The 27,958-nt window shown below is 37.5% G+C and overlaps 1 protein-coding gene across 1 annotated transcript; it reads left to right on the top strand.

The window, feature by feature from the left end:
• Positions 1-714: 714 nt before the first annotated feature.
• GPSM2 (G protein signaling modulator 2) lies at positions 715-27,266 on the top strand. The gene is made up of 14 exons (XM_015823973.1): positions 715-841; positions 5,683-5,904; positions 6,607-6,742; positions 8,116-8,258; positions 8,731-8,854; positions 9,938-10,053; positions 13,243-13,398; positions 16,431-16,539; positions 16,789-16,918; positions 19,391-19,461; positions 21,559-21,732; positions 22,285-22,438; positions 22,572-22,789; positions 25,481-27,266. Exons 1-14 carry the CDS (start codon positions 807-809, stop codon positions 25,646-25,648), a joined length of 1,956 nt encoding a protein of 651 aa, XP_015679459.1. The 5' UTR covers positions 715-806; the 3' UTR covers positions 25,649-27,266.
• The last annotated feature ends 692 nt before the right edge of the window (positions 27,267-27,958 follow it).

The raw sequence follows: 27,958 nt of genomic DNA, 5'->3' as shown, positions 1-27,958 counted from the left end.
ATACCCAAGATCTCTGTAGCTTTTGTTTTGGCCAAAAGATAGAAAACCAAAAACATTCCAGGTTTTGTTTTTGCAAAGTTCAGTGGAATTTCCAGAAATCACTGTATTTGTTTCTGGGTTGAAACAAAGCGTATTTTCCATTTTGTATACATTTCTAGTGGAAATATGTGAAAGAGTGTGACATCCAGTCCTCATTCTGATATTTTTCTACTAACTGTAGTTTCCTAGCAGCAGTTCATTAGTATAAAATTGAAAACTAAATATGTAAAATAAAAAAACCCAGTTTTGCTGCAACTTTTTCCCAATAAAGTTTTTAATGTAGTTTGCCTAGAAAAAAAGAGAACATAGTTCTGTGACCAATCTCTCTAAATTATTACTTTATACAGTAACTAATCCATAAAATAGTGTTTAGGCATGCTTTCTAAGCTTTCTTTATACAAGAATTTCATTTGTTGTATCTTCACCAAGCATTGTCATCTTATTTTTTAAAAAATTAATTTGATACTCATACAAATGAAATTAGAAACAGCATTTTATACTCTCTTTGCAGAAATACAACTGATTGAGCGACAGACACAGATTGTAATACAACTTCTGAATGTATAAGATATCTGATAAGAATCTCCTCTTCTGATCAAGCATCAATACTGCAACAAGAATTTGAATTTTATTAACTCCAAATCTTGATAACATTGGGACATTGTTATGAGAATATTTTTTTCATTCCCTGGTGATTTTCCTACATGCCGTCTAGTTAATAATAAATTTATACAGAATGTGAATTGACAGAAGATGTTTTGTTAAACATGTGTGAAGAGAATTCATTTCATGTTCGTTACAGGTAAGCATATATACTAATTAATACATTGAAAAATTAACTTAAGGCTTGCATCTGAATGTTTAATTTTTTTAAAATACTTCAGAGGGTCAGTATATGTATGTTTAATACCACTATTATCCCATTATATGCATTTTAATTGCCAAATTAGATTTCATCCATGATTGACCTCTTCCAGGTACTTGTAACCTCTTAACAATACTTTTTTTCTTTAATGTTTCAAATTTTGTTTGAAGCTTCCTTATTTTTACCTGTGCTGAGCCAAGCTATGGAACTACATAAATGAGAAATGGTGTTTAACAGGTTTATCTGGTACATTGTTTTAAGATTAAATTAATGTGAAAGGTAACCATTTGTAGGTAAGGCTCTTTTCATTGCCAATTCCTATTTGTTCATGTAGAACAGACATGTCAAACTCGCGATGTCATGTGACATCGCGCAAAGTATCGGAGTTTTTTCCCGATTGCCGGCAATGGAGTGGGCGTGGTTTGCTCGTGATGTGTCCGGCCTGCGGGCCGGCAGTTTGACACCCCTGATCTAGAATAAAATGAACCTTACACTTGTAACACTATCATCGTATGGACCTATTTTTCTAAAAAGTTGTAGACTTTTGCCAAAGTTACTAAGATAAATCTGCAATATTGAGTTTCCTCATATGGATTTGATTTACTTGTTCCAGCCTCTACTTCCATATTTTCTGGGCTGAAGCTAATGTTAGTTCAATTCAAAAACACTGGAATTTTCACCTTTTATGCCGTTAGTCACTATATGAATCATATCTATTAATTTATTATTCATATGTCCTTTGTTTCTGTATGTTTTTATTATGTTTATTGTCTTCTAAATCAACAGTGTTGGTGCTTAAAAATATGTGCAGTGTTTTTATCCAGAAGCAAAAAGATGGTTTGTAGCAGGCATAGTATTGCATACAGTGATGGTGAGAGTCTCCTTAAAGAAGCTGCATGTTCTCCTGGGCTGTCATGGAGCCACACAATTGAAGGAAAGTGCAGTTTATATTTAAGGAGATTCAGCTAGCTCTTCCACAGCAATGCCAAAAAATGCAAAAGACTTTATTTTTTAAACAGATCAAAGATAGCAATCTGAGAGGAATACTTATGGCACCTAGATCATTTTTGGGTTTAACCAAAAGTTGTGATCATGTAGAAGGTACAAGGAGATTCCAATTTCTTTTGTGAAATCTGTTCATAAAAGAGAATATTTTTTAATTTCTTGTTTCATCAGGAGCACATACATCTTCCCAGATAGGAAGATGGAAAATATTATTGCCATATATATAAAATTAATGCAGGAATATATATCTTGTCTCACACTTGAACCTGCTGTACATGTTCACTATAATAAAGGGCAGTGGCTCGGTAACACAACTAGCTTGATTTTGTTACTCAAAACAATTTGGTTTAAAATGATTATTGTCTGACACTAGCTTGTTGTACTCTAAAGTAATAGAAATTACAGTATTTCAAATAAAAATGGACTAAAGCTTGAGAAGAATTAAAATATTGAGAGAATTTTTTAAAAAGCAGGATAAATTGTTGAATGACATCTGAACATAAATACAGGAAATTATATGCAAGGATCTGAGTACAATGGGTTGATTGTTTAGATGTAAAACCAAACATAAGCAACAGTCTTATGCAAATATTTATACTGCATCCATAATAGCAATATACTTAGAATCCAAAACAAGGCTGCAGTGTGATAAATTGTTGCTGGTCTTGGTTTATGCAAACAAATGAACTTTTTTTTAAAAGTACCATATACACCTGTCCAGGGCTTCAGATTTAAATTCATATTCAAAGACTGAACACTTTTGGGAGAATGCCAACGTACAGACTGTAGTAAAACTCTTTTTGAAGGGTGCTGCTGCAGTTGTATAAGGCAGCTATGCAGTCCCAAGAAAAGACAATGCGCTGAAGAAGTGCAGACCTGTACTATATTTGTACCTTCAAACCCCAAACACATAGCTTTAACCTACATTACTTAAAATGTATTATTTATTGAGTACGGTATTTGGTTAAATAATAATTGTTCGTATAGTCTGGAGAACACAGTGAGAGTAGGAAGCTGTTTTCAATAGATACATAAGTCCAAAGGAGGCCATTTAGATAAAGTCCAAACTCTTGTTTTGTGCAGTAATTCCAATTAATATATGGGTTCCAAATGTTTATCCAAATCTACTTAAATGCATTCAACAAAGGATGAAAATTGGCTATACCATCAAATTGTTATAATGGTTGGACTTCTTTCCTAAGAAAGAAGTTTGTTTGTCTGTTTTTCTTTAGCGTAAATGGGTTATTCCTTGTCCTGAAATCAGAAATGATAGGGGACAGATTGGCCTTCTATGTTGACATGTTTTAAGGTAATGCACCTGCTCCCCCTCCTTTTCTCAAGGCAACACTTTAAAAAGTTCTTTCTTAGTTTCCGTGCTTGGGAAAGTTTTCATTTTCTGTTTCAAACTTATTGCACTTTGCCTGAGGAACTATGAACTAATGATTTAGAAATTAATATAGTGAAAATTACAATTTCCCTTCTTTGATACTATATTACATAGCTGCATCTTATACAATAAGTGTAGACCTTGACACTTCTATAACTTTTTTAATTAAATGTTTTTAAAAGCATTTGTGTATGTGTGCGTGTGTGTATGTATGTATGTATGTATACACACACAAACATACACGCATACAGTACATATATACATACTCAGAAGCCAAAAATGAATTACTGGTATGAGGGGATTATACAATTTATTGTTTCATTAATAGGATTGTACCTTTTAGGTATGGGGTGGAATACATTTAATTTTAATTGGATTTGACGTTTAACATAAGGTGCCCGGAGAGAACCTCTCAGGAGACGAGAGGATTAGTTAACATCACCCAATCAGAGAGGGTTCAATCTTTTGCTGTGGCAATTATAACAGTGCTGTAGTCAATTTTGTTATATCATTTTAATAAAATGGAAGAAAATACCTGTTGGCTGTTTCTGAGAAATGCTATAGGTATGCTATAGATAGGCAAACTGGGAAATTTTTCATGGGCGAAATATAAGTTTTGCTTTTACTGCACAAGCTAAGAATGTCTGTCATATCGATGTGCTTAGGCTGCAGAATGTCGAAAGCTAAGAGGTATAGTATTCAGTAATTTCATTTTATATGTGATTTCTAATTGATTTTATCAAAAACCTTTATCAAAATACTGAAGAAGTAGACCTTTTATTCTGAATAAAGTAGTTACTGATTTTCTTTCTACAAGTTAGCATTTAAAAATAGTTTATATGTATATCATATATGCCCTAATTTCTCATCCAGTTATGTATGACTTTGTTACAGCTTTTCCAAAATGTAGCTTTTTAAAAAACTATTGTGTTAGTTTTATGTGTATATTTATGTCACTTTAATTTAACAAATTCTTTGTATTAACTAAAATAGAAATATTAGCTTCATACACTATTTGATCTGTTTCATGGTGGTTAAAAAATAAAAGTTAATTTAGAATTGAAAAACAGTAACGTAGTTATAGTTTTTGTTTTCATATTAAATAGTTGATATGAAAGATCATTTTGTAAGAGTTCATTGGGCATTAGGAAAATACAATTAGTAGGGAGCAATGATTATCTTGCTCAGAATATGCTCAAGATAAATTACATGCTACATCATACAATGTGGCAATTGTTCAGTGTTCTTTTTTTTAAAAAAAAGATATGATTGGTAGCACAGTAAGCCAGATGCTGGCATTTTTTTATTATTATTATTATTATTATTATTATTATTATTATTATTATTATTATTATTATTATTATTATTATTATTATTATTATTATTATTATTATTATACAAGTAGAAAAATAGTTGGAGGGGAACTCTAATGGCTAGATCCTGCGCAGGGTGCAGTCTGGCTCCAAAAGTTGCTTATGTACTACTATTCCTCCCATATTTTTAATTCTGTTCAAATTTGCTTATGATCCTATATAGTGGTTCAAGCCAGGCAAAGAGGAGGATGGAGACCAGGAAAATAGGAACCAACAAAGCCTCTTAAATGCTATTATTATAGGTAGTCCTTGGTTACAGTGGCCATTGGGATTGAAATTTGCGTTGCTTAGCAATGCGGTCATAAACTGTGATATCATGTGACTACTGGGTTTACTGAGTGACAGCAATCCCAGCAGTCCTGGTTGCTGTTGTAGCCCCAGGACTGCAAAGGTTGCTAAGTGGGAAGAGGCAAGAGTCCCATGCCAGTGGGTGTGCAAAGGGCCATTCCTAGCAGGTGCTCCAAAGAATGGGTGGGTGCTATGGAGTGTGGGTGGGCAAAAAAGCAGGACCAAGAGCAATTTCTTGCCAGCTTCCCTACCCCTTCTAGTAGATTTGAAGATCGGTGTCTGGGAAAATTTCCTGCTTGTGAGAAGCTCTAGGGAACAAAAGAAATCATGATCATGTTACTGTGAAGCACAGAAGTTCAAGGATTGGTCATAAATACCATTCATTCAGCACTGTCATTAACTTTGGTTGCTGAACAAGTGGTCATAACTTGAGGACTTCCTGTGCCTCTGTTGATAACTCAATACTACATACAGTATTCCATCAGCATACTTGCCCTCTCATTAGTTACTAACCACTGCCAATACTCGACGGTCTTCCTCGTTCTCTAACCGGGACTAATAAGAATATATTTTAAACTTGTGATGCAAAAATAAATGCTTCAATAAGTATTTGAAATTCAAGTAAGTATTTGAAATAAATTAATATTTCTATTCTGCTTCAATAACTTACTAGAAGAAATATCATTATTTTAAAACACAAATTTTCTTATGTTTCATATTTATAGAATGGAAGCATCATGCCTGGAGCTTGCCTTGGAAGGGGAGCGGTTATGTAAAGCAGGGGATTGTAGAGCTGGGGTATCTTTCTTTGAAGCTGCAGTTCAGGTTGGAACAGAAGACTTAAAAACACTTAGTGCTATTTATAGCCAGTTGGGCAATGCCTATTTCTATTTGCATGAATATGCAAAAGCTTTGGAATATCATCATCATGATTTAACTCTTGCAAGGTAAATGCAGATTTTGGTACCTTGATGTTAGTCCTTCAGGATAGGCCAGTTAAAGAAACAATCACAGCATGGATATCAGTAATGCTCTTTATTGTAGTAAAGTGGGATGACAAACTCTTGAAAGCCTTTTCCTATTCACACTAAACATAGTCAAGGTGGGATTATTTTGAATTTCTTTCTTACATATCCTTCCATCTCAGGAATATGTAACTTTTTTTCCAAGCCAATCTTAACACTCATTTTACCTTTCTCCCATAATAACAGCCTCATATTTTTTCTAACAGCTATAAAGTTATTTGTACTTTAAAACTATCTAGATATTATCACTTTGATTAAAAGTTTGTTCAATTAAATGTTGCCCAAAATTGTTTCATCTCATTTGACTAAGCTGTTGAATAGAGTAGATTATCTTAGCCGTGAAATTTGTTCTGAGGAACCGCTCAGAATAATATATAGCAAAGTTTTATTCTTCAAGAGAATGGTGTGTAATTTGTCTTAGGCATTATATTCACATTATATTCACAAGAAATGACATACAGAAATTAAACCCTCACAATACTTTTAAAATATATTTTATACTATATAATTGGGTATCTGATCAACTGACTTCTAACAAGTTTAATAAAAATGTTTCTTCCACTCAAGATTGAGCTGACTTTTTAACAGAAAAGCAGAAGGAATGACTAAATGTTCAATTTTCAGAACAATTGGGGATCAGCTAGGAGAAGCTAAAGCTAGTGGCAACTTGGGAAATACCTTAAAGGTCCTTGGGAATTTTGAAGAAGCAATTGTTTGCTGTCAGAGGCACCTTGATATTTCGAGAGATCTAGGTGATAAGGTAAGGAAAATTACTACAGTCAATATTGAAAGAAAAAGCACAGTGTGTATTCTTTGAACCTGATATCAGCAATAGAATAATACTGTTTTGATAAACTTTTTCAAGCTTAGTTGGTTGCCACGGTATCTTTAGATGTTCTCTCCCTGACTCAAACTAAAAAAAAAAGGAAGATATTCTTGCTGTCTTTCTTCCTGTGGAAGATCAAAAAGTAAATTTGGCAAATGAACAGACTTTGGAAGAAAATATTGTTCTGTGACATAATATGATACTCATAAATATGTAAGATCTGAATAGGGGATGGTGTGGGGGTAATATATAATAGTGAAAACTCCTACAAGTAGTCCCTGACTTACAATCCCAATTGAGCTCAATATTTCCATTCTAAGCAAGAGAGTTGTTAAGTGAGTTTTGCCCCATTTTACAACCTTTCTTGCCATAGTAGTGAAATGAATCACTGGAGTTTTTAAGTTAGTAACAGTTGTTAAGTGAATCTGACTTCCCCATTACCTTAGTTCAGACATGTAAAACACAAGGCCCGGGGGCCGGATGTGGCCCGCAAAGTGGTTTCATGTGGCCCGCGAAGCCATCCTGGAAACAGTGAGGGAATGGCCCTCGCTGCTTTGGCCTTGGCCCAGGCCGGCCAGGAGCCAATGTACAACTTTGTGGCCATCTATGCTGAAACGCATTCAGTCTTAGCTCCACAAGGCCGTCCAGAAACAGCAAGGAACCAGCTCCTGCCGCATTGGCCCTGCCCCCTGGGTGTATGCTGGGGAGGTGTCACCCTTTGTGAGGAATGAAGAAATGGACCATGCCTTGGCGCTTGCCCCGGTCCCACCCCCTTCTGCCAGAGACCCTCAGATTTGTCCCACTCCTGCCCAGGCCCCCACAGGCACCCTTGACGCGAATGATGTAGAGCTGGCCATGCCCACCCAGTAGGCCACACCATCCACACCCACCCAGTAGGCTGCACCCACCCTGGCCACATCCACCCGGCCCCCCAAGGGCAACTGCAATGCTGATGCAGCCCTCAATGAAATTGAGTTTGACACCCCTGCCTTAGTTTGTCAGAAGATCTCAAAACGTGTTTACCACGGGGACCCTTCAGCCTTCATAAATATGAACCAGTTGTTAGGCATCTGAATTTTGATCACTTGACCACAGGGATGCTTACAGCGGTTGTAAGTGTGAAAACTGGCCATCAGTCACTTTTTTCAGTGCCGTTGTAACTTCATCACTAAATGAACGATTGTAAGCCAGAGACCACCTGTATTTCTCACAATAAGAAATGAGAGATTTATTTATTTTTTGTTCAATTAAGCAAATAGCTATATATCATAAGAACTTTTAAGAAAATATTTTATTTCTATTTATAGGTTGGAGAAGCAAGAGCTTTGTATAATCTTGGAAACGTGTATCACTCCAAGGGTAAAAGTGTTGCTTGTGCAGGTACCCATGATCCAGGGGAATTTCCAGATGATGTTAAAACTGCATTGCGGAAAGCTGCAGATTATTATCAGTAAGAAAAGCTTTAGTAGTGGATTAGTCTTTCAAGGTGGATACAGTTTTTAATCGTCCCTTTTATAATACATTAAAATGTGTTATTTTAATTCTTTTAAAGCCAGTTTCAATTTTATAATGTCAGTGCATTAGAAGAGATATAAAATTCAGAGAAACTTGAGTGTAATTTAAAATTCCAACCATATTTCTTCTGCAGTAGTAACTGAAATAAGATGAATGTCTAAGAAGAATAAGAACTATTGGACAGCAGCCATCAATATTGTTACTATAATTTATAGCATGTGAAATCACAAGTGATTTAAGGGTATCACCTTGAGAGGATGGCAAATAGTAATATATAATGAACATTAAATCAATCTGCATAAAATGTTTTAAATTAACAGAACAATTATTTTTCATAATTGTTACTTGTACGTTTCTTCCATTATAAACCTAGTAATTTGCTTTTTAAAACTTTGAATATTCAATAGGGAAAACTTAACAATCGTAACAGAATTGGGGGATAGAGCTGCCCAAGGACGTGCCTATGGAAATTTGGGAAATACACATTATCTTCTGGGCAACTTCCGAAGTGCTGTTACTGCCCATGAACAGGTATAAAAGAGTGCATGTTGGTGTGTTTTGGTTCATTTTAGTTTATATTATTTGTTTAAAAGGTACATTTACTTCATTAGGATAATGTTAGTAAAGCATATTCTATTGTTTCCTTGGTTTCTCTTACAAAATACATACAGAAAGATGGATATTCAAGGAAATATCTATGACATTTATAAAAGAAAGCTAAAGTACGTCCTTTTTAAAAAAGTAAACAGGAGATTATCTGATATAGATTTATTATGCATGTGATATTTTAAAGTGCATTATTGGGCGGAAAAACAAACAGATAGTACTGTGAAGCGAGGTAAAGGTGTTCCCGTGGGTTTTACCCTGCTAGTCATGACTGATTTTAGGGGTAGTGCTCATCTCCGTTTTTTAAGCCAAAGAGCCATTGTTTTCTGAAGACGTTTCCGGAGTCATGTGGCCGGCATGACATCACGTTGCATCACAGAGCATACAATGAAACACGCAACGCTGTTACTTTCCAGCACACTTTTGGAGACAGAGAACTTTAAAATTCTTTTCTGTATATAGTAGTCCTCGACTTACAACTGGCTGCTTAGTGATTGTTTAAAGTTGCGATAGAACTACTAGGGGACTACTTAGGACCCGGATTTGAAGTTCCAGTGGTTGTCCTCTCCCCTTGCAGTCACATGACTGAATTTCTGGCACTTGGCAACCAGGACTCATTTACGTTTGTTTGCCATGTCGCTTGGCTGCATTTTATGGCGCTTTTGCTGAAAACCAGCATTTACTGCGCCCATACCAAACAATTGGTTTGCTTAAGACGTGCAGTGTTGCTTAAGAACTGCTGCAAAAAAAGTCCTAAAATCAAGTCAGTCACATGCTTGACCCTATTTTATAACTGTCATGACTTACAACCGCGATGGGCGGGCTCCTTTATAGTCGTAATTTGAGGACTCCCTGTAGTACAAAATGTTCTGGTAAAAACATGTTTTAGATAGGGAAAAAGAGTGAATCTTAGCATTCACTTTGTTATTTGTTCTGGAAATAGCATTGAGAATAAGGATTCCTATTCTGATCACTGTTACAATAATTAACAGGCTAATTCTTTTCCAGCGCCTTTTGATTGCAAAAGAATTTGGTGATAGAGCTGCAGAAAGAAGAGCCTACAGTAATCTTGGAAATGCCTATATTTTCCTGGGGGAATTTGAAACTGCTGCTGAATACTATAAGTGAGTATTGTTTTATACTGTTTTCTTAATACATTTACTCTGATTTACTGAAGTCTTAAAATCAGATCTTTTAGTTTTCATTCTGAAATATGCATAATTTCATTAGCTTTAGCTATTTCAAAATAATACTGATTTGTTGTCTTCTGTTCTTGGCTGTTTTCATCATTTTATTTTCATAAAACATTGTTGCTTAAATTTGTCATGTAAGAAAATAAATGCAACTTTATCCAGTCATAATTCTATAAAACCTAATACGTTATAGATATAAAATACTTAAAGTGGTAAAATATCTATTTGAATAGTTAAGCATTTCCTGTGTTTGAGCTTTGAACATACAGTATACTTGAACTATCTTATCTGAGTTTCTTCCCAAAGACAGAATTGCCACAATTGATTGCCATATATTGATTGACTGAATTCAATAGGTCTCACTGCTTCAAAAACATGTACAAAATTGTATTAAAGGCCTGCTATTTGATTCATAAAATGGAATAATAGCTTTTACAGAAAATAAAATATGATGTAAAATTCTATCCTAGACCCTAAGGCAGCATGTTTAAATTTGTTTTTCAGTGCTTAGTCATATATTTAGTAGGATTTACAAGAGGTTTATAATAAAACCTATTAAAACAATAAGATAACTAAAACAGTTCCATTAAAAAAACAGCTGCACATACACTTCAGCTGCCTTAGATACATAAAACAGAACGATCATAACCTGTTTAGAGAAAACCAGCAAAAGCAAGTATGTAGTCTGTATCAAGATACATATTTCTAAAATGGCTAATGGAGAAAGCTCTCATTTTCATGGAGCCCAATCTTGAATCCAGGTCTAATGACATTTGGAACACGGCTTCTTTAGCTGATTGGAAATAAATAAAAAAAACTCATCTGGGTAGATAAACTCCCTGAGAACTTTGGGTGGTACTTATCTGCAAAATATTTTCCCTGGTAATTCTGCAAAAGTACAGTTACTTTTTAATTGCATCTGATTACTCTGTGGTATTTCATTTAAATTCCTTAAGAGCAATGTAACTTGATTTATTTTATAAGGTTAGGAAATTATAGCACATTAAGTATCTTTTTGTGATCATTTAGTGCAGATAGAGACTATTTGGAAAGGGAAATACTGGTTGTTCAAGCTGTCTTTAGAAAATGGGAATCCAAAACCTCACTATGTTAATTTTCAAAACTATATACAGAATAGAAAACCCAATCCAGATGGAATGTGGCGAAACAGATTGGCTTTGGGTCAGCAAAAGAATGAGACAAGACTATATGCTCTTTCCTTACGCACCTATATGTTGCATATATATTAAGAGACGCTGGATTGGAGGAATGTGTGGTTTTAAAATTAGAGGAAGAAATATCAATAACTTGTGCTGTGCTGATGAAAGCTGAAAATGCAAATAATATGCAAGATGTAGTAATGAAAGTCTAGCACCATAGTGAAAACTGGAACTAAAATTATAGCAAGAAGATCAAAGTAATAACAAAAGATAGAAAACCAGGCTTAGAATTAATACTGAAGATACTGAAGTGATGAATAGCTTTTGCCTTTTAGGAACAACTATGAATACTAAAAGAAGCATCAGTTTAGAAATACAGACTAGCACTTGGGAGGTAGCAATGAAGGCCTTGGTAAAGAGAACTCAGATGCCATGTCTTGTCTAGATCTATACAAGTCAGAATTCTGCAGGCAGTGATTTTCCATATGGTAGCCTATGGAAGCAAATGGTTAATTATTTGTTGTAGTTATATTCCACTGCAGTACTGTGCAGATTCGTAGTGGCTTACAACTTAAAAAACTGTAGGAATAATACATAAAAAATACAAAGTCAACATTCAAAAATAAATCAATCCAAGATGATCTGGTGTTGGCTCCCCAAATCCTTCCCAAAAAAAAGCTCAAGTTTAGGAAGAAAATTCCCCGCCCCCCCACCTCTTGAAAAAGAGAGATAGCCAGCTGTTTCTTTTGGCATGATTGAAGTGAATGCATCAATTCCAGTAGAGAGACGTGATTCTTCAGGTAACCCAGTACTAAGCTTATCAACGGCTTTATAAATAAAAATTAGCACTTTGAATTGTGCTTGGTAGTTGGTAGTGTCAGCCCAACAAGGTAAGAAAACAATACATATAAGTCAGAATTACTTTTATTGTAACACTTACAGCAGACATGTCAAACACAAGGCCCAGGGGCAGGATGCGGCCCGCGAAGTGGTTTCATGTGGCCCGCGAAGCCATCCTGGAAACAGTGAGGGAACGGCCCCCACTGCCTTGGCCCTGGCCCAGGCCGGCCGGGAGCCAATGTACAATTTTGTGGTGGCCATCTATACTGAAACGAATTCAGTCTTAGCTCCATAAGCCCCCCCCCGCATGGCCTGAGAGGAAGAGTGAGGCTCCTCCAGTGGACCATGCCTTGGCATTTGCCCTGGTCCCACCCCCTTCTGCCAGAGACCCTCAGATCTATCCCACTCCTGCCCAGGCCTCCACAGGCACCCTTGACGCGAACGATGTAGTAGGCCACCCAGTAGGCCACATCCACTCCATCCATGCCCACCCAGTAGGCCGCACCCACCCTGGCCACACCCACCCGGCCCCCTGAGGGCAACCGCAATGCTGATGCGGCCCTCAATGAAATTGAGTTTGACACCCCTGACTTACAGTGACAGAATCTTGCAAGTCTGAATTTGCTTTCCCCTGAAGGGCCACGCTCGGGAATATATCATTCTATCTAGGTGGTCACTGAAAGTCAATACCAGCTTGATGACACATAATAAGAGTATGTAATATTGTCTATAAAGCAGTACTGCAACATTCTCATGTTGGTAAATTTCAAAAACAATTTGAGAAATTGTCAGATTTTTAATGATTGACTAGCTTTCCTGACATGCTGATTATCTGTCACTTCCACATATTCCACTGATTTTTATTTATCATATTATCTGGTTGACAAATAGGTAAATGGCAGCAAAACATTTTCATTAATGTATGCTATAATATATACCAATTTTAAAAGGACGTTTAATTTTTAAAATATTTTCCCAGATTATTTAAAGAGCAATGGTATATATTGCATTGAATGATATAATAGATCCAGTAAATCACATTACTGTACATTACTGTATTCTGATACATTGATGGTGGTTTGAATTGTATAAGTAAATATTGTATCTCTTTGTCCTTTAGGAAGACATTACAGCTTGCAAGGCAGCTTAAAGATAGGGCTGTGGAAGCACAGGCATGTTATAGTCTTGGAAATACCTATACCTTACTTCAGGATTATGAGAAGGCCATAGATTATCATCTGAAACACTTAGCAATTGCTGAAGAACTAAATGATAGGTAAGAGTTTTAAATTCATTGCTATATAGTAATACAGTTTTTGTTCCCTATAAGAATATTGCCTTATTTATATAGACAGGATCCCCGTGCTAAATGGTATAATAGAGAATTGTACTATTAATTGCAATAATAAAGATATTCTGTCTGTTATTGGAGGAGTTTGCTCCTTCGTTAGTTCGTTGGAGCACAAATCAAAGATCTGCGGTTTTCTATTGGCATCTGGCTGCAAAGTGGAAAAACTGGGAGACTAAATAGGTATTTAAACTGGTTCAGCATGGCTCATTTTATATTTTTATCGTGTTTCCCTGAAAATAAGACCTGATCTTACTTTCTTTTGGGCTCCAAAATAAGCACTAGGACTTATTTGGGGGGGTGTCTTACCAGCAGGCGGTGAGTGTGTGGTGGTGGGGTGTGGCCTGCGCATGGAGTCGAGACGCAGTGCGGCAATGGGCCAACCTTGGAGCGTGGTGGCAAACCAACTACGGTAAAGGTACTGTATGACAGAGTTCAGGCCGGTGGGCGGGCATGTGTGCCCTTCCCATGTCAGGCCAGCCCGAGCAGCCCCGGAAGGGCCCTAAGGTGGTGGCAGCCAGGCCGATGCCCCCTTGGTGGAGCAGGGAGCCTTTGCCTTGGGGATGCTGGGGGCCGCCTTCCTGGCATGGCCCGCCCGAGAGGTGAGTGAGGAAGCGGCAGCCCGGGGCCAAAGCGGCAGGTGGAGCATTGGAGTATTGGGAAGGGAGGGTGCTGAAGCGAACGGGCGTCCTGCCGTCAGTGCCCATGCCAGCTACCCCTTCCCTGCCAGAGCCGGAATACTGCTGCATTTACTGTAAGTGCCAGTAGATGTTGGCCTTCCCTCCAGCGGGCCTGGGCAGCTGTGGGAGAGCAGTAGGCCCGTTTTAGTGCCTGGCACCCTTAGGAGGTTTGCCTGGCACTTGCTTTCTAGCTCTGTTGCATTTCTCTGCTGCCGCGGAGCTGGAGAGCTTCCCCAACATTGCCCAGATGCCCTCACTTTCCACATTTCTTTGCTTACCTGATTTCCAGCTCCTTTGCGTTTCTGTCGGATTTCTCCGTTATGTTCCTCCACCACCACGTGCAGGGAAACAAAAGTTTATAGGACAAAAAAAAGTTCAATCAATCAATTCCAACTTCGCAAGATTCTTTTTTTTCCATCAGAAGTTGGCATTGATTGAAGGTGTTTTTTTTTAGTCCCACAAACTTCTTTTGTTTCCCTGCACGTAGCGTCAGAGGAACGCGACGGGTCTGGAAATCAGGTAAGCAAAGAAATGCTTGGGGCATCTGGCTGGTGTTAGGGGGGGCAGGGGCAGCCCCATGCTGTTTGGGCCCTGCCAGGCGCTCCATCTCTAATGCTGGCTGTGTGAAGCGGGCATGGGGCTGCCCCTGGCCACTTTCATGCCTTTCAGCCATCTCGGGGGGGATTCCGCTTTTGCTGTTGCTGTTGCCACTGGGCTGCGCCTTTCCCCCCCAAACGCTGACTCCCAAGCCAGCCGACGTGCGTGAAAATCCTGTGCAAGCCAAGCCAGCGGTGAAGATCTGGGCCCTTAGTGTTACCAGTAAATACTGGTAGCATGCAGCTGGCGAGGGCATCCTGGGAGATTCTGCTGTTGCTTTGCTGCTGCTCCTGGGCTACACTCCATCGCTGCCTCTCAAGCTACACCTTTACTGCTGGCTTAAAGGAGTCAGGTGCTGCCTTACAGTTCTGAGGGGGAAGCAATGGTAGCGGCGGAGTGCTCCATCCCAGGGGGAGGGATTCTGCTGTTTATGTTGACAGAGACTGGAAGCTTCATCTGCCTAAAAATGGGGCCGTTGGAAACGGAGCAAATCCCTCCGTTTCCAACGGCCCCATTTTGAAGTAGACGAAGGTTCCAGTCTCCCTCTGGGCGAGAAGTGTTTGAGTGCCTATGGGGTGCCCAAAACTTTTTGCCCAGACATAAATGACAGAATGGAAGCTTCGTCTGCTTAAAAATGGGCCGGTTGGAAACGGAGCGAATCCCTCCGTTTTCATCTTCCCCATTTTCAAGCAGACGAAGTTTTCAGTCTCTGTCATTTCTCCGAAAAGTGTGCGGCATGTCCAGATTGCCTGCCTCCCTCCCCGCCTCTGTGCTGGACTTACCTGCGCTGCTCCAAAGGGCCGGTGAGCTGTGGCTGCTGCCAGACACTGTTGGCCCCCGTGCACTCGCTGCCGTTTGTGCTGGTCATGCCCACTCCCCTGGCTTATTTTGGGGGTAGGGCTTATATTAGGCCCATCCTCCAAAATCAAGATCGGGCTTATTTTCAGGTTAGGTCTTATTTTGGGGGAAATACGATACAACAGTCTGAATGAGCAACTTTAGCCAAATCCATGAGTTTATCAATCATTTGAGATGTAGATATTCATAAAGTTAAGGACTCTGTTAAATCAAGTGTTATTCTTATATGGGCTCAACTGTGCAACTTTTTTGGCATTAATATGGAAGTGATCGTTTAAAATTTCTCCATTATAATTTTTTTGGAAAGCTTTTTTCAGCAGAAAATGAAGCATTTTTGAACTAAGGAAGATAATAAGTTATGTAATGTTTAATTTCTAAAAATATTCCAATAATGAATAAATATTCTGTATTGATTAGCATTATCACAGAGATTAATGTGCTTTCAATATCTAAGCTTTATAGTTGCACAGCAATTTGTTAATTGAAATATTGCTATAATTTTTAAAAACATTTTAAGGCTGATATATTGAGATAGGCAAAACAACTCAAAATTCTGATTTTGATAAATGTAATTAAAGTACGTTATAGTTAATGTGATAAAATTAATGTACCTTACATATTATATTTGTTTTTCTCCTGTTAAAGATTAAACAAAACAACAAATTCTTAGAATGAGTTTGGAGACTATGCATAAGGTCTTCAAGGGTCCTTTAATTGTACATACGGTATCTATTTGAAATAATTTATTTGTTTAAATGTATTTAAAAGTTCTCTTTTATTTTTAACTGGAATATTTGATCTGTATATTATTGAACTGTGTTCCAGAATTGGTGAAGGAAGAGCATGCTGGAGTTTAGGGAATGCATGCACAGCTTTGGGGAACCATGATCAAGCTATGCATTATGCAGAAAAGCATTTAGATATTTCAAGAGAGGTATGTGCACATATTCTTAATTCTTTGTTGTGTGCATTTTTCAAATAAAACAGTATATGTACTGTATGTAACTGGAATAAATTGAGTAAATAAAATTAAGGAAAAACACTAAAGTCTTGAGGGTAGGGATTGTTTTGGTTTTATATTTTGTAAGCCACTCTAGGATTGTTTCAGATTGATGAGTATGATTCACATTGTTTTAAAGAAATAAAATCATTTACAGAAAGCATGTAATACCTTTGATTGCAGGTTGGAGATAAGACTGGAGAACTGACAGCTAAACTTAATCTCTCAGATCTTCAAATGGTACTTGGTCTTAGTTTCAGCACAAACAACTCAGTGATGACTGAAAATCAGATTCCAGATTATAACTATAATGGTAAATATGCCCAATACATTTTAGTATTCTTCTTTATTAATCTTCAGTTCTTTATTGTGTTCTCTATGATTACCAAAATGTGACCCACACCTGCAAAAGAGCTACATTCAAAACACTGCAGAGCTTTTAAAGTTTAGTGAGAACCTTGCTTCCTGTGTGCATCATATTAGCTGTGTCATTAACTTCTCTGCATTATTCATTGGGACATCTTATGTTCCCACAGACATCTGGCCTTAATAGTCCTATTTTGCACATGCCTGCATTACAGGAATACACTTACCTCTCAAATGAAAATAAACTTGGGGCTCAGTGAAAATCATACAGTAGATACATGTAAGCGCTGCCAGGCACTTAGGAAATAGACTCATGGCAATTGTTCTTATTTATGACCTGCTCTTATTTCATACTTTTTCTGTGTTCCCAAAATTCATCCCTTTGAGAAATCAGCCAAGTTTTCTATTATCTACGGAAGAATGTATGGTCTCTACTGCCGTTATCAGTGCTAAGGAAACCACCTATTGAGGATAGGTGCAATCAATTGAAAATGAATAGGTTGCTATACGAGTGTATAGCTAATTAACAATAAGTCTTGATTTTCCAAATCCTGGGTTATAATTCCATATGAACATAATTTATATGTAATTGCTTGCTTTTCATTACTCATATTTTTATTGTATATCACTTAGAGTTTTTATTACATTTTGTAGAGTTATAAGAAATGATGGTATAAAGAGAGTGTATGTGTGTGCATGTGTCTTTGTATAAAATCCTTTGTTCCTGTCACTTGGTTTATCTCCACACAAGTTGCTTTCATCTGGAATGGCTACTCTGGTTTTGATTTATTTTCTAATAACAAATACATAACTTGTCTATTCCTACAAGTCACTTCAGTATCTCAAGTAATAATGTAGAAATAATTTATACAAATGGTTTTACAGATATGTATTAGGAACTAGGTTTAGATGAAATAATATTTTGAATAAATTATACTTTATTGTGTCTTCCAAAGGGTATTCTTAAAATAATTGCCAAGGTGAGCTTATACAAATTTTGTTTATTAGGAGAAATAGTAATGGATGGAATCTCTTGGTGGTGACATAGAGGGAAGGAATGTATAATAAGAATTTCCCTTTCTTTTGAGTTGTAGAAAGTGTTCCAGAATCTTGATAAAAGTAAAGTAACATTTCTGAATTAATCTCCCGAGTTAAAAGGCAATACAATAAGTGAACTCTGCTGGATGCTTCTGCTAAATATAAAGAAGAGAAAATAATGCATTGATCCTATAAAACCTATCATAGATATGGAGGAAAATATAGAAGTTCTACTAGTATAGAAGTTTCCACCATAGAAATGTTGTATATAGTTTCTGTTTGTTCCTATTTTAATTTGTGCAAAAAAGATGTTTAATCTTTGTTGCTTTGTAGCTAATGAAGCTACAATCTCCTTGTATAAATTTCTTACAAAAAGATTGAAAAATGAAATATTATAAGAACCACATTGTGTCATGGTTCCAACAGACAGAGACAAATAAAGCAGAACTCCGAAGTTTGCAAATTCCTCAAAGAACATGTTTATTAGTTACAAAGTATCAGCATGGTCAAGAGTGAAACCAAGTCTGGATACACAAGTAACAATTTCCCAATACAAAGTTAAATGTCCCACCCATAAAATTATGCAAGCAACTATATTCCCCAATATGATTATTTGGCAGGCTTTTTATGCAACGCCCAGTCCCTAGTCTTGGGAGCAGCCGATGACCTTGGTTCCCTCGGGACAAAAAATTATTTTGACTAATGAAGCACCTGCGCAACCCCCCTCCCTCCGTTCTATGTGGGAACCTAGAATGAGAAGAAAAATGGCTGCAGCCATGCTCATTTGTAGACACATTGTTCAACAATAAATACGGGCCATTATCAGTGCTAAGGAAATGATGTGTAGATGTGTCCTGGATTGGATTCTAAGTCTAACCTAAATGTTTGATGAGGAACACCAAAATGTATACAAGGCAATGTATATGTTATTTTAAAGACAGCTTGCAGCTACTAAACTTTGTGGCAAAAAAAAATTGTAAGCAGAGACAAAATGTTGGAGGTAGAACAAGTTATCCCTTCCCTTCTTCAGCAATTGTTGAAGATTACATGCCTGCAGTAAGATACCTAGCTCACTATTCAGGTTAAGTGGACAGAGAGTCATGTCTTTCAGCATTTGGGCTTTTAAATGGTTTCCTTTGCCTCCATTGAAACATTTTAAATGCCTTTTTTAATATTGTAAAGAAAAATTAAAAATTTACCTCAAATTAATAGTTATATCAGCATGATGTTCAGTGCTTTTGCAATCAAATTTAGAAGAGTTGCTGTTACTAGTCTCAGTGGGGTGGTCCATCTTCAGTAAATATAAGTTAATAACTCCATTAAGTTGCTCCTTGTATGTTTTTTCAAAGTAATTTAATTACTTAATTTTTTGTAATTCTAGGCACTAAACAGAGGTTAGGACGTCGCCATAGTATGGAAAAATTGGAACTTATGAAACTAACACCTGAGAAGGTTGGTGTCCTTTAAGTGGAAGTGGCTTTGTAAAAAAATATTTCATAACATTGGGTCCAGATTCACAGATAAGAATGCATTGCTTTTGTAATTGTATAGGTATGAAAGAAAGTATACATATTTCTACCATAAATGCCTTATCCCTTATGGATTTTTTTTTGTTCCTAGATTAAATTGTGCAAAAATCTTGTAAATTTGAAAATTTTAGTACAACTAACTTGGTCAGTGTCTAACCAGTAGTTCTTCCTATAATAAAGGTATATTTCTTATAGATTCATTTAAATTACAGCAATGAACTACCAGTCAAAATGATAATATCGGAAATCAGCAAATTAGTTACTCTGATCTAGAGTTAACCTTCAAATGGATTCCAAAATTTCCCTCTCTTTTTTTTCCTTTTCCCTGCAACCCCTAGATTGCTCTTATTTACCTCCAAGCTTATCCAACAATAGTTTCTCTTTTCCCTCATTTTTAGTTTGGAATGGAGATCTGCCTGGACATCAGGTTGGCTGGATTTTCAGACCTTTTGTCATGTGACAAATGTTCTGGGGCCCTTAGTAACATTTCTTCGTATGTAGCATTTGTGGGAAGAGGTTAAAGAGATCAAGGAGTCATCCCTGACCCAATCCTTGACATTTCATACGCCCCCTCCCTCTGTGAATTCTACTGTTCAGATCCCAAAGGCATGTTAAAAGAGAGCAAGAAGGAGAGGAGACCTGCAGAAAACCTTTAGCTTTCCAATAGACCACGGGCCAAATATTTTAATGATTACCTTAACTATATAAAGCAGTGATGGCGAACCTTTTAGAGACCGAGTGCCCAAACCGCAACCCAAAACCCACTTATGTATCGCAAAGTGCCAGGGCCGCGTCAGCATTGTGGTGTCCTCGGGGGTGGGGGCAGGCGTGGCTGCGGTGGTCATGGCAGACTGAGTGGGTGTGGCCAGGGTGGGTGTGGCCACCTTGATGTTGCTCGTGGGGGGATTCCTGTGGGGGCTGGGCAGGATTGGGGGAGATCCAAGGGGCCTGTGGTGGGTGGCGCATCCTGCGGGGTGAGGCAGGGGGTAGGGCGGGGGTGCCATTGCTGCGGGGCAAGGCGAGGCAGGGGCGGCTGCTGCCTGACACCACCAGCCCCTGCACACAGAGGCTAGCGAGCGCATGGGGTGCGCTCTACCGCCTCTACTCGAGCTTGCTAGCCAGCTGCTTCGCCTCCTTTGTGCTGGATGGGGTTGGCACTCCGGGCGCCAGCAGTGGCCTAATGGACCTGTGCGAGCTGGTGGCTGCGGCAGCAGGCGTGCCCACAGAGAGGGCTCTGAGTGCCGCCTCTGGTACCCGTGCCATAGGTTCGCCATCACTGATATAAAGCATTGGGACAAACAAGGCTATTTTTATTTTTTATTTTTTTCAATATAAAATTTTTATTATTTTTCATCATAGAAAAAAACATCACAAATATTACACAATACTGTAAGAAAACCCACCCCCCACCCCCCCGGACTTCCCAAACCTAATCCCAGGATAATATTCAAATATAAGTAAACAAATATTAATATCTCTAACTCCACAAAGTATATTATTCTACATGAGTAGGTAAANTCTCACCTACATCGTCCACATGGGACGACTCGGGAACTCAACTCCTACCCCGGGCAGCTCACCTATCCCCTTATGCCCAGGGGAAAGGTATCAAGCCGTTTTACAGCTGATGCTAGCTGTCAAAACGGCTTTTACGCTGAAACAGGCGGGAGGCAGCAAACAGCTGCTTCCAACGAGGTCGCCTGCCACCGGAAGTCCCGGACAAACAAGGCTATTGTATCTGTGTACAATCTGTGTACATTGATGTGACCCCAAGCTTGATTGCCAGATTCATGTTTAGCACCTTGGAAACATAGGATTTACTGTTAAGGGTTTTTTCCTGCAATTATGGTCAAATTTGATTTGTATTGTTGGTTAAAGCACTAGTTTTACAAACATGAATAAATTAGCTGTGTTTTAATAGAGGTGGAAAAATTAAATTAACTTGCATTTTTGCATTTCATATTATTGAAAAACTGTTTTCTGGATAGCGTTTTAGTATACATTGTTACCTGTTTCCTAGGTTCAGGATTGGAACAGTGAAATTCTAGCTAAACAGAAACCATTGGTTCCCAAACCTTCAGCAAAACTGTACTTTGTAAATCGATTAAAAGGGAAAAAATACAAAAACATTACTTCTTCTAAAGTTCTTCAGGATGCTAGTAACTCTATTGACCATCGATTAAATTCACAGAAGGTATTTGTGGAGAAATAAACATTTTAAAACTTCAATATTTTATTTTATGTAATATATATAAAACATTTTTGGAAATATGCCAATTTTTATTGCTTTGCCTAATTTTTGAAAATGAAAACTCTCATGTATACTTATTTAATTACTAGGCTTACATGCCATTCCAACTGTAACTGATTCAGAGCATATAATTAACGTTTAGATTATCTCAGACTAATTGTAAGACGACAAATTAGAAATCAATTAAATAATATTTATATATGAATAAACATTTAGAAGTGAAGTGAAAATAGTATTGTTGATGCGCATGAATAAATGATAAAGTTGTATCTACCAGTGAGAAATTAGGTTGAAATGCTCTTTTATGTTGAAATAGCATTATATCAAACTTACTTTATAGCCCCAATATTTTTAGTGTTTCTTCACTGGACTTTTCCCACTTCTTTTCCATAATAATACTTAATCTGATTTATGTAGGTTGAATTAAAATTCTCCTACTGTTTCATAAATGGTTGGCATTATTTGTATTTACTTTTGTTCTTCATTATTTTTAAGAAAAGCAGCTTAGAAGTCCCTGGAGACGAAGGATTTTTTGACTTGTTGAGCCGATTTCAGAGCAACCGTATGGATGATCAGCGATATTGTTTCCAGGACAGGAACAGACTGACAGTGGCTGCTTCTGCCACCCCATCCAGAATTATGCAAAAATGTAATTAATTCTAAAGCCTATATAACATTGCCACCTCTTTAAATGAAATTAGATATCACTTTAACCAGTATACTGTTGCACCCCTTGCTGCTTTCTACATATAAAGTTTTTTTTGTTTTTAATTTTTTTACAGCCTTTTCTGCTTCAATGCTCTCTCCACATACAGATGAATTTTTAGATATGCTTGCTAGTTCTCAGAGTAGGCGATTAGATGATCAGCGAGCCAGTGCCAGCAATTTACCTGGACTTCGTCTTAATCAGCATAATAGTCAGTCAGTCCTTGGTCACCTAATGGCCAGCAAGAACAGCGAACCAGATGATGACTTCTTTGATATATTAATAAAATGCCAGGTGAGTTTTTGGTTGATTGGATATTCTGTGTGGCATGCATTCTTAAAAAGACATTCTAAAACAAGTACTGGTGTTGTTTAATAGAATCTCCTGGTGATATCTTTTGTCAGTTGAATCATTCAGTAAATTTAGAAGTATTAAAAAAACACATATGATAATTTTATTTAAAATCTTTTTTATGCTAATTAAGTAGTTTTATCTCATAATGGTAAGTTCAACCCCTTGACAACAGATCAAAAATAGAAGAGTATATTGGATTTTCCAGTTCCTGCTTTTATTAAAACCAACTTCTCAGCCTAGATCAGGGGTAAGCAACCTTGGCTCTTTTATGACTCGTGGACTTCAACTCCCAGAATTCCTGAGCCAGCATGGCTGGCTCAGGAATTCTGGGAGTTAAAGTCCACGAGTCATAAAAGAGCCAAGGTTGCCTACCCCTGGCCTAGATGTTATCTTAAATCGTAATGGGGCTCCAAATAGTATTCCTGCCTTGTAATACATTAATAAACACGTCAGAAATCTGTGCCTCTTCTAGAGTGTTAAAATAATTGCTGAAAGATCTTAGATGGTTATTACCCTTTGTATTTCTCCGTTAAGCATTTTAAATGGTAATATGCCAACATATTTGACATAGGCATGTTAAAAATAACAGGACTGTGCTGTTGAAGAAATACATCAGATGCACGATTGCAGCGTTTTTGTGACTTTTTAGTTACATGATTGTAATGGATTGTAGATAAGAGATGCATTCGCACTGCTGCACATTTCGATGCACAGCACAGCCATAAACGTATTGCAGCAAAATGAATGTGCGTCATAGTGAGTGATGAAATTGAGTTTCTGTTGTAAACTTTAAAACTATTTCTGCATAGAAAGTATATATCCGGGGGGGGGGGTGTATTTGTGTAAAAACAATGATGGTAAAATACTATTTATTCATAGTGAACCATATAGAAACCTGAAAAAAGTCAGGCTGATTTAATGAATAGTATATATATGCTATATGTCTCCATGCAAGGTCCAAAGCAATTCTCCAAAATCACGTTTAAGCGATGATTGTTTCTACTAAACAATGTTGTTTTTCTAGTGAACTGTTTTTAAAGGTGCATTTTAAATCTAAATTAAGCACAGATCAGTGTTTTGACAGATTGAGTATAGTCATTATTGTGTATTTTTTTTATCTGCCTGCGGATATCCTGTTCTTTTCTTTTATTAGCACAAAAGCCTATATTTATCAAGAAAAAACAGACATATGTTTCAGCACACAAATGAGTTCAAAATTGAAGTGCTCACTATGGATGCATGCAAAATCCCCATTTGTGTGCTCAGTCGCTTGCAAAGATTTATGTAGTTTTAACATAAAATTTTAAAAAGTCTTGTTTTCAGAATTATTTTGTATTTTCCTAATATTTAGGGTTTCCTCAGCCTTTGATACTTTCTTCTTTTCTGTTAATGTATTTTGCCCGGATAAAGGATAGGCACTTAAAGCATTTGATATTCGTAGAGGATATTCCAAAGTTTAACAGATTACCATTGTACACAGTTAAGTTAGATTGTTTTATTTTTTAATGAAAACTCAGTTGGATACTGTGTTTCCAAGTATTTCAGATGCAGCTTCACTCCCCTCAAGCAGCAAGTACCACCCCATTTGTTTCCTGGAGGCTCAGTTTGGTAGGAAACATATTAGTTGAAGTGCTATGAGGAATACTGTATATTAATGTATCTTGGAGGATCCCATTCGTATTTAAAAATAAGTACTGTTGGTGGGCCATCCTCCCAGGTAAGTGTGTAGGAGTGCAATCGTTTGCCCATAAGTTACTATCCAACAAGGAAACTTAAGGTTGAAGGGTTTGATCCCTTTGCTGGCAGCTGATGTGTATGTAGGGATACGGGCAGCATTTCAATGCCAGCCTCTTCGCTCTCCTGTATCGACTTCTGGGTCTACTTTTACATGTGTTGTGGCTCCGTCTTGTGAGCCCCTCTTATTGGAGGAAGAAGGCTCCGAACATGAAGGAGAGGAGATGGCCAGGCCTCCCTCTCCAGGACCCTCCTCTCTGGCAATGCCTCAGGTGTCTCCCGATGGAGAAGAGATTGACCAGGAGCCAGGTGTTTCTGAGATTGGCCAGGAGCCAGGTGTTTCGGATAGTGATGAAGATACGTTGTGGCTGGATCCACGCCAGCGTAGGCGCGACAAGCGTGCGCAGCAGAAAAGGAGGCGTGCCAGAGATTAAGCTGAGTCACTGGACCACACCCCACAGGCTATAAAAGGGAGGTGGTGGCCATTTGGACTCTGACGGACAAAGCTAAATCTCTGGCGAAGTAGTTTGCTGTGGATTGAATTTCAAACTGTGTGTATTGTTTTTTGTTTCTGTGTTCTCTGAGTAAAAGTGCTTGGCAGGCAGCTACGGAGCTGCTGCCAAGTTTCTTATCTGTGGCGTGGAGTGTGGAGAAGTTATTTAACCCTCGGCTGGCTGTTTGGGTGTGTGTGTCAGACGGGGACAGAACAACATGTAATTCTTTTTTCATCAAATGAATATTAAACTTTAAGTCATTAGTCTGTTGGAATAACTGTTCAGAATGATTCTGGAAGACACTCAGGTTCAAAATGGCTGCCAGCAGGCTTTCCTTGGAAAAATGGACTAGCTGAAACTAAAATAAAACAGTGGTTTTAATGTGGTCTTTTTTTTTTTTTAGGGCTCTCGATTAGATGACCAGAGATGTGAACCACCACCAAACATTCCAAAAGGGCCAACTGTTCCCGATGAAGATTTCTTCAGCCTTATTTTGAGATCGCAGGAGAAAAGAATGGATGAACAGAGAGTCTTTCCACCATCTAATCTGAAGAGGCCAAGTTCTACCTAATGGACTTAAAACGCATGTGAAAGAACAAGGGATGATTATGTAAAGCTGCAGCAGATATTTTACATATAATGCCTTCAGGGGAAATATATATATATTGAAAATATTCAGTATATGTACATAGAATACGGTACAGTCATTACTACCACTGCTTAAAAATCAGATATTGAATACTGGTTGTTGAAAGTCAGCTGTATAGTGTTTTATTTCCATATTGTCTCCCTTTCTGTTCATTTCCCTTCATGTAGATGTACTGTTTTCCTTTATTAATGCATCTATGTTTAAGGTACTTTTGTCAGAAATTTAGGACAATTTTTTTCTGCTAAAATATGTAAACTGTAGAAATAAATTCAATTTTTTTTCTAATTTTTACATATTACAGAAGGTTTTAAAATGAACAGTATTATGGTGGTTTTTTAAAAAACTTTTAATACTGTTGTGTTTTTTATCTTTTTATCTATAAAAGAGTATTAAGCCAATGCAAGGAAAAGAAACCGATTCAGTTTAAGCCATGAACAAAGCACTTAAAGGCTTCATTATCACCTCTCACTGAGCTCTCTTTTTAAATAAATGTTATTAAGAATTTTGATTACAATAACATAAACTTGAAGAAAGAGAAAATATATAGTGAAGTTACTTCTAATATTAATCAGAACAAGTATAAGCAAATTTAATAACTTTTTACCCTCTGTAAGGTTACAGATATCCTTCATCGCATATCTCATCCCTTATCCAAAAGCAAATCCATAAAACTTCAACTTTTCAATCCTGGTGTCAGGAAACAGACCATGAAGTGTTGCCAGAACTTTGCAACAACAAAAAAGTCTCATTTTAAACTTGATCAAATAAACCAACTTTTTATTCCTTTACTTCTAATAGTCCTTGATTCAATCAAATACAGATAATCCTCAACTTATAACTGGCCATTTGAAGTTACAAGTGAATCACCCCCCAAAAGCTACTTATGGCCGGGTTCTGAAGGTACGACCGCTAATGCCCGTGGTTGTTCGCCTTATGACTGCAGTAGAGATGTTGCAGTGCTCCAGCTCACTTATCCCATAAAAGTATATGAGCAATCGATAATGGGGGTAGGTGGAGAGAAGTATGTGGGACCAGGAGTGGGAAGCAGGTCCAAGATCTGCATGGACCCCGAGGGGCATGAAGCAGAGTATGGGGTGCCTTGGGGCAGAGGAGGTCTTGAGAGGCCCAGGGCAGGGCCTGTGCTAGGCTTCCCAAGTTCTCCCTTGGGGCCTGAGAAACCTGTGCTCCATTTAATGATCCACATGGTCATTTAACAGCCACATTGGGAAGAGCAAGTATGGGGATTTGTGAGACAACCATGTGGGTGCTTTACTTAATGGTTGCCATGACTTTCAACTGTAATGGGCAGGCTCTGTTACAGTTATCATTTGAGGACTACCTGTATTATTGTAATAGTTGAGTTCAATTCTTATCTCACTGTGCAGATTTATTCAAGGCTTTAACAACTGTCTTTTGTAGATCCAATACGAAACATTTTCCAGGTCATTGTCTCAGTTTATTGTTTGTATTTTCTTTTTTAATTTTTCAATCTTCATCCAGTTTCTTTTGTATATCCAGTAAAACATCCTTTTCCAAAACATTCTTTTGGCCTGTCGTTCGTAGCTCTACATTTTGTACTTTAAATTTGTTCCATATTGGTTCTTTCATTAATTAGCATTTTTTGGACATAGTGTTATCTATAGAAGCAGATATCATTACTGGCAGGGTTGCTATTGTATTTACCAATTTCTGACTCCGTTCTCCTTTCATGTTTCCGTATAATGTTTTGTGTCATTTTGTAAGATACAGTATTAATCAACATCAAAAATAGGCTTGGGGTTTTCCCTTCTTCTTAGAATCTTTAGTCCCCTCTGGTATCCAGTTTCAAAAAATAGAATTGAAAAATCTTTATGACTTACGATAACCAGGATTGCCAGAATAAGTTTGTTTCCCCAAGAAGCTGCTTATTTTTTAATACTTAATTCCAAAATCTTAAAAATTCAGATTTATTTGGTTCCTTAAATGATTTATAACTTTCTAAGATATGTATTGAGATTCTCAATCATCCAGGTCATTCATGGTTGTCCCAAGGGTGCTTTTGTTCAAAAGGCAACTGGATTTCCTTATTTTCTTTGAAAATGTTACGCTTCTCATCAGCATCCCTTCCAGTCAGTCAGAACTGAAGAAGCTTCTTGTATGAGAAGCAAAACATTTTCAAAGGAAAAAACAAAGTCTGGTTGGCTTTTTTGGGGGGGGGGAAGTATCTGTGGGACAACTTTCTTAGATTAAAAT

This window comes from Protobothrops mucrosquamatus, unplaced genomic scaffold (assembly GCF_001527695.2).
Source record: "Protobothrops mucrosquamatus isolate PMUCROS unplaced genomic scaffold, P.Mucros_1.0 scaffold_182, whole genome shotgun sequence".
NCBI classification, from domain to species: Eukaryota; Metazoa; Chordata; class Lepidosauria; order Squamata; family Viperidae; genus Protobothrops; species Protobothrops mucrosquamatus.
The sequence above is the reverse complement of the archived record's forward strand: the minus strand, read 5'-3'. Positions and strand labels throughout refer to the sequence as shown.

Coding starts and splice junctions, on each gene's coding strand:
- GPSM2 (XM_015823973.1), top strand. CDS start 807: ATGTGTGAAGAGAATTCATTTCATGTTCGTTACAG. Junction 16,540..16,788: donor ATTTAGATATTTCAAGAGAG/GTATGTGCACAT, acceptor CTTTGATTGCAG/GTTGGAGATAAGACTGGAGA. Junction 22,790..25,480: donor ATATATTAATAAAATGCCAG/GTGAGTTTTTGG, acceptor TTTTTTTTTTAG/GGCTCTCGATTAGATGACCA.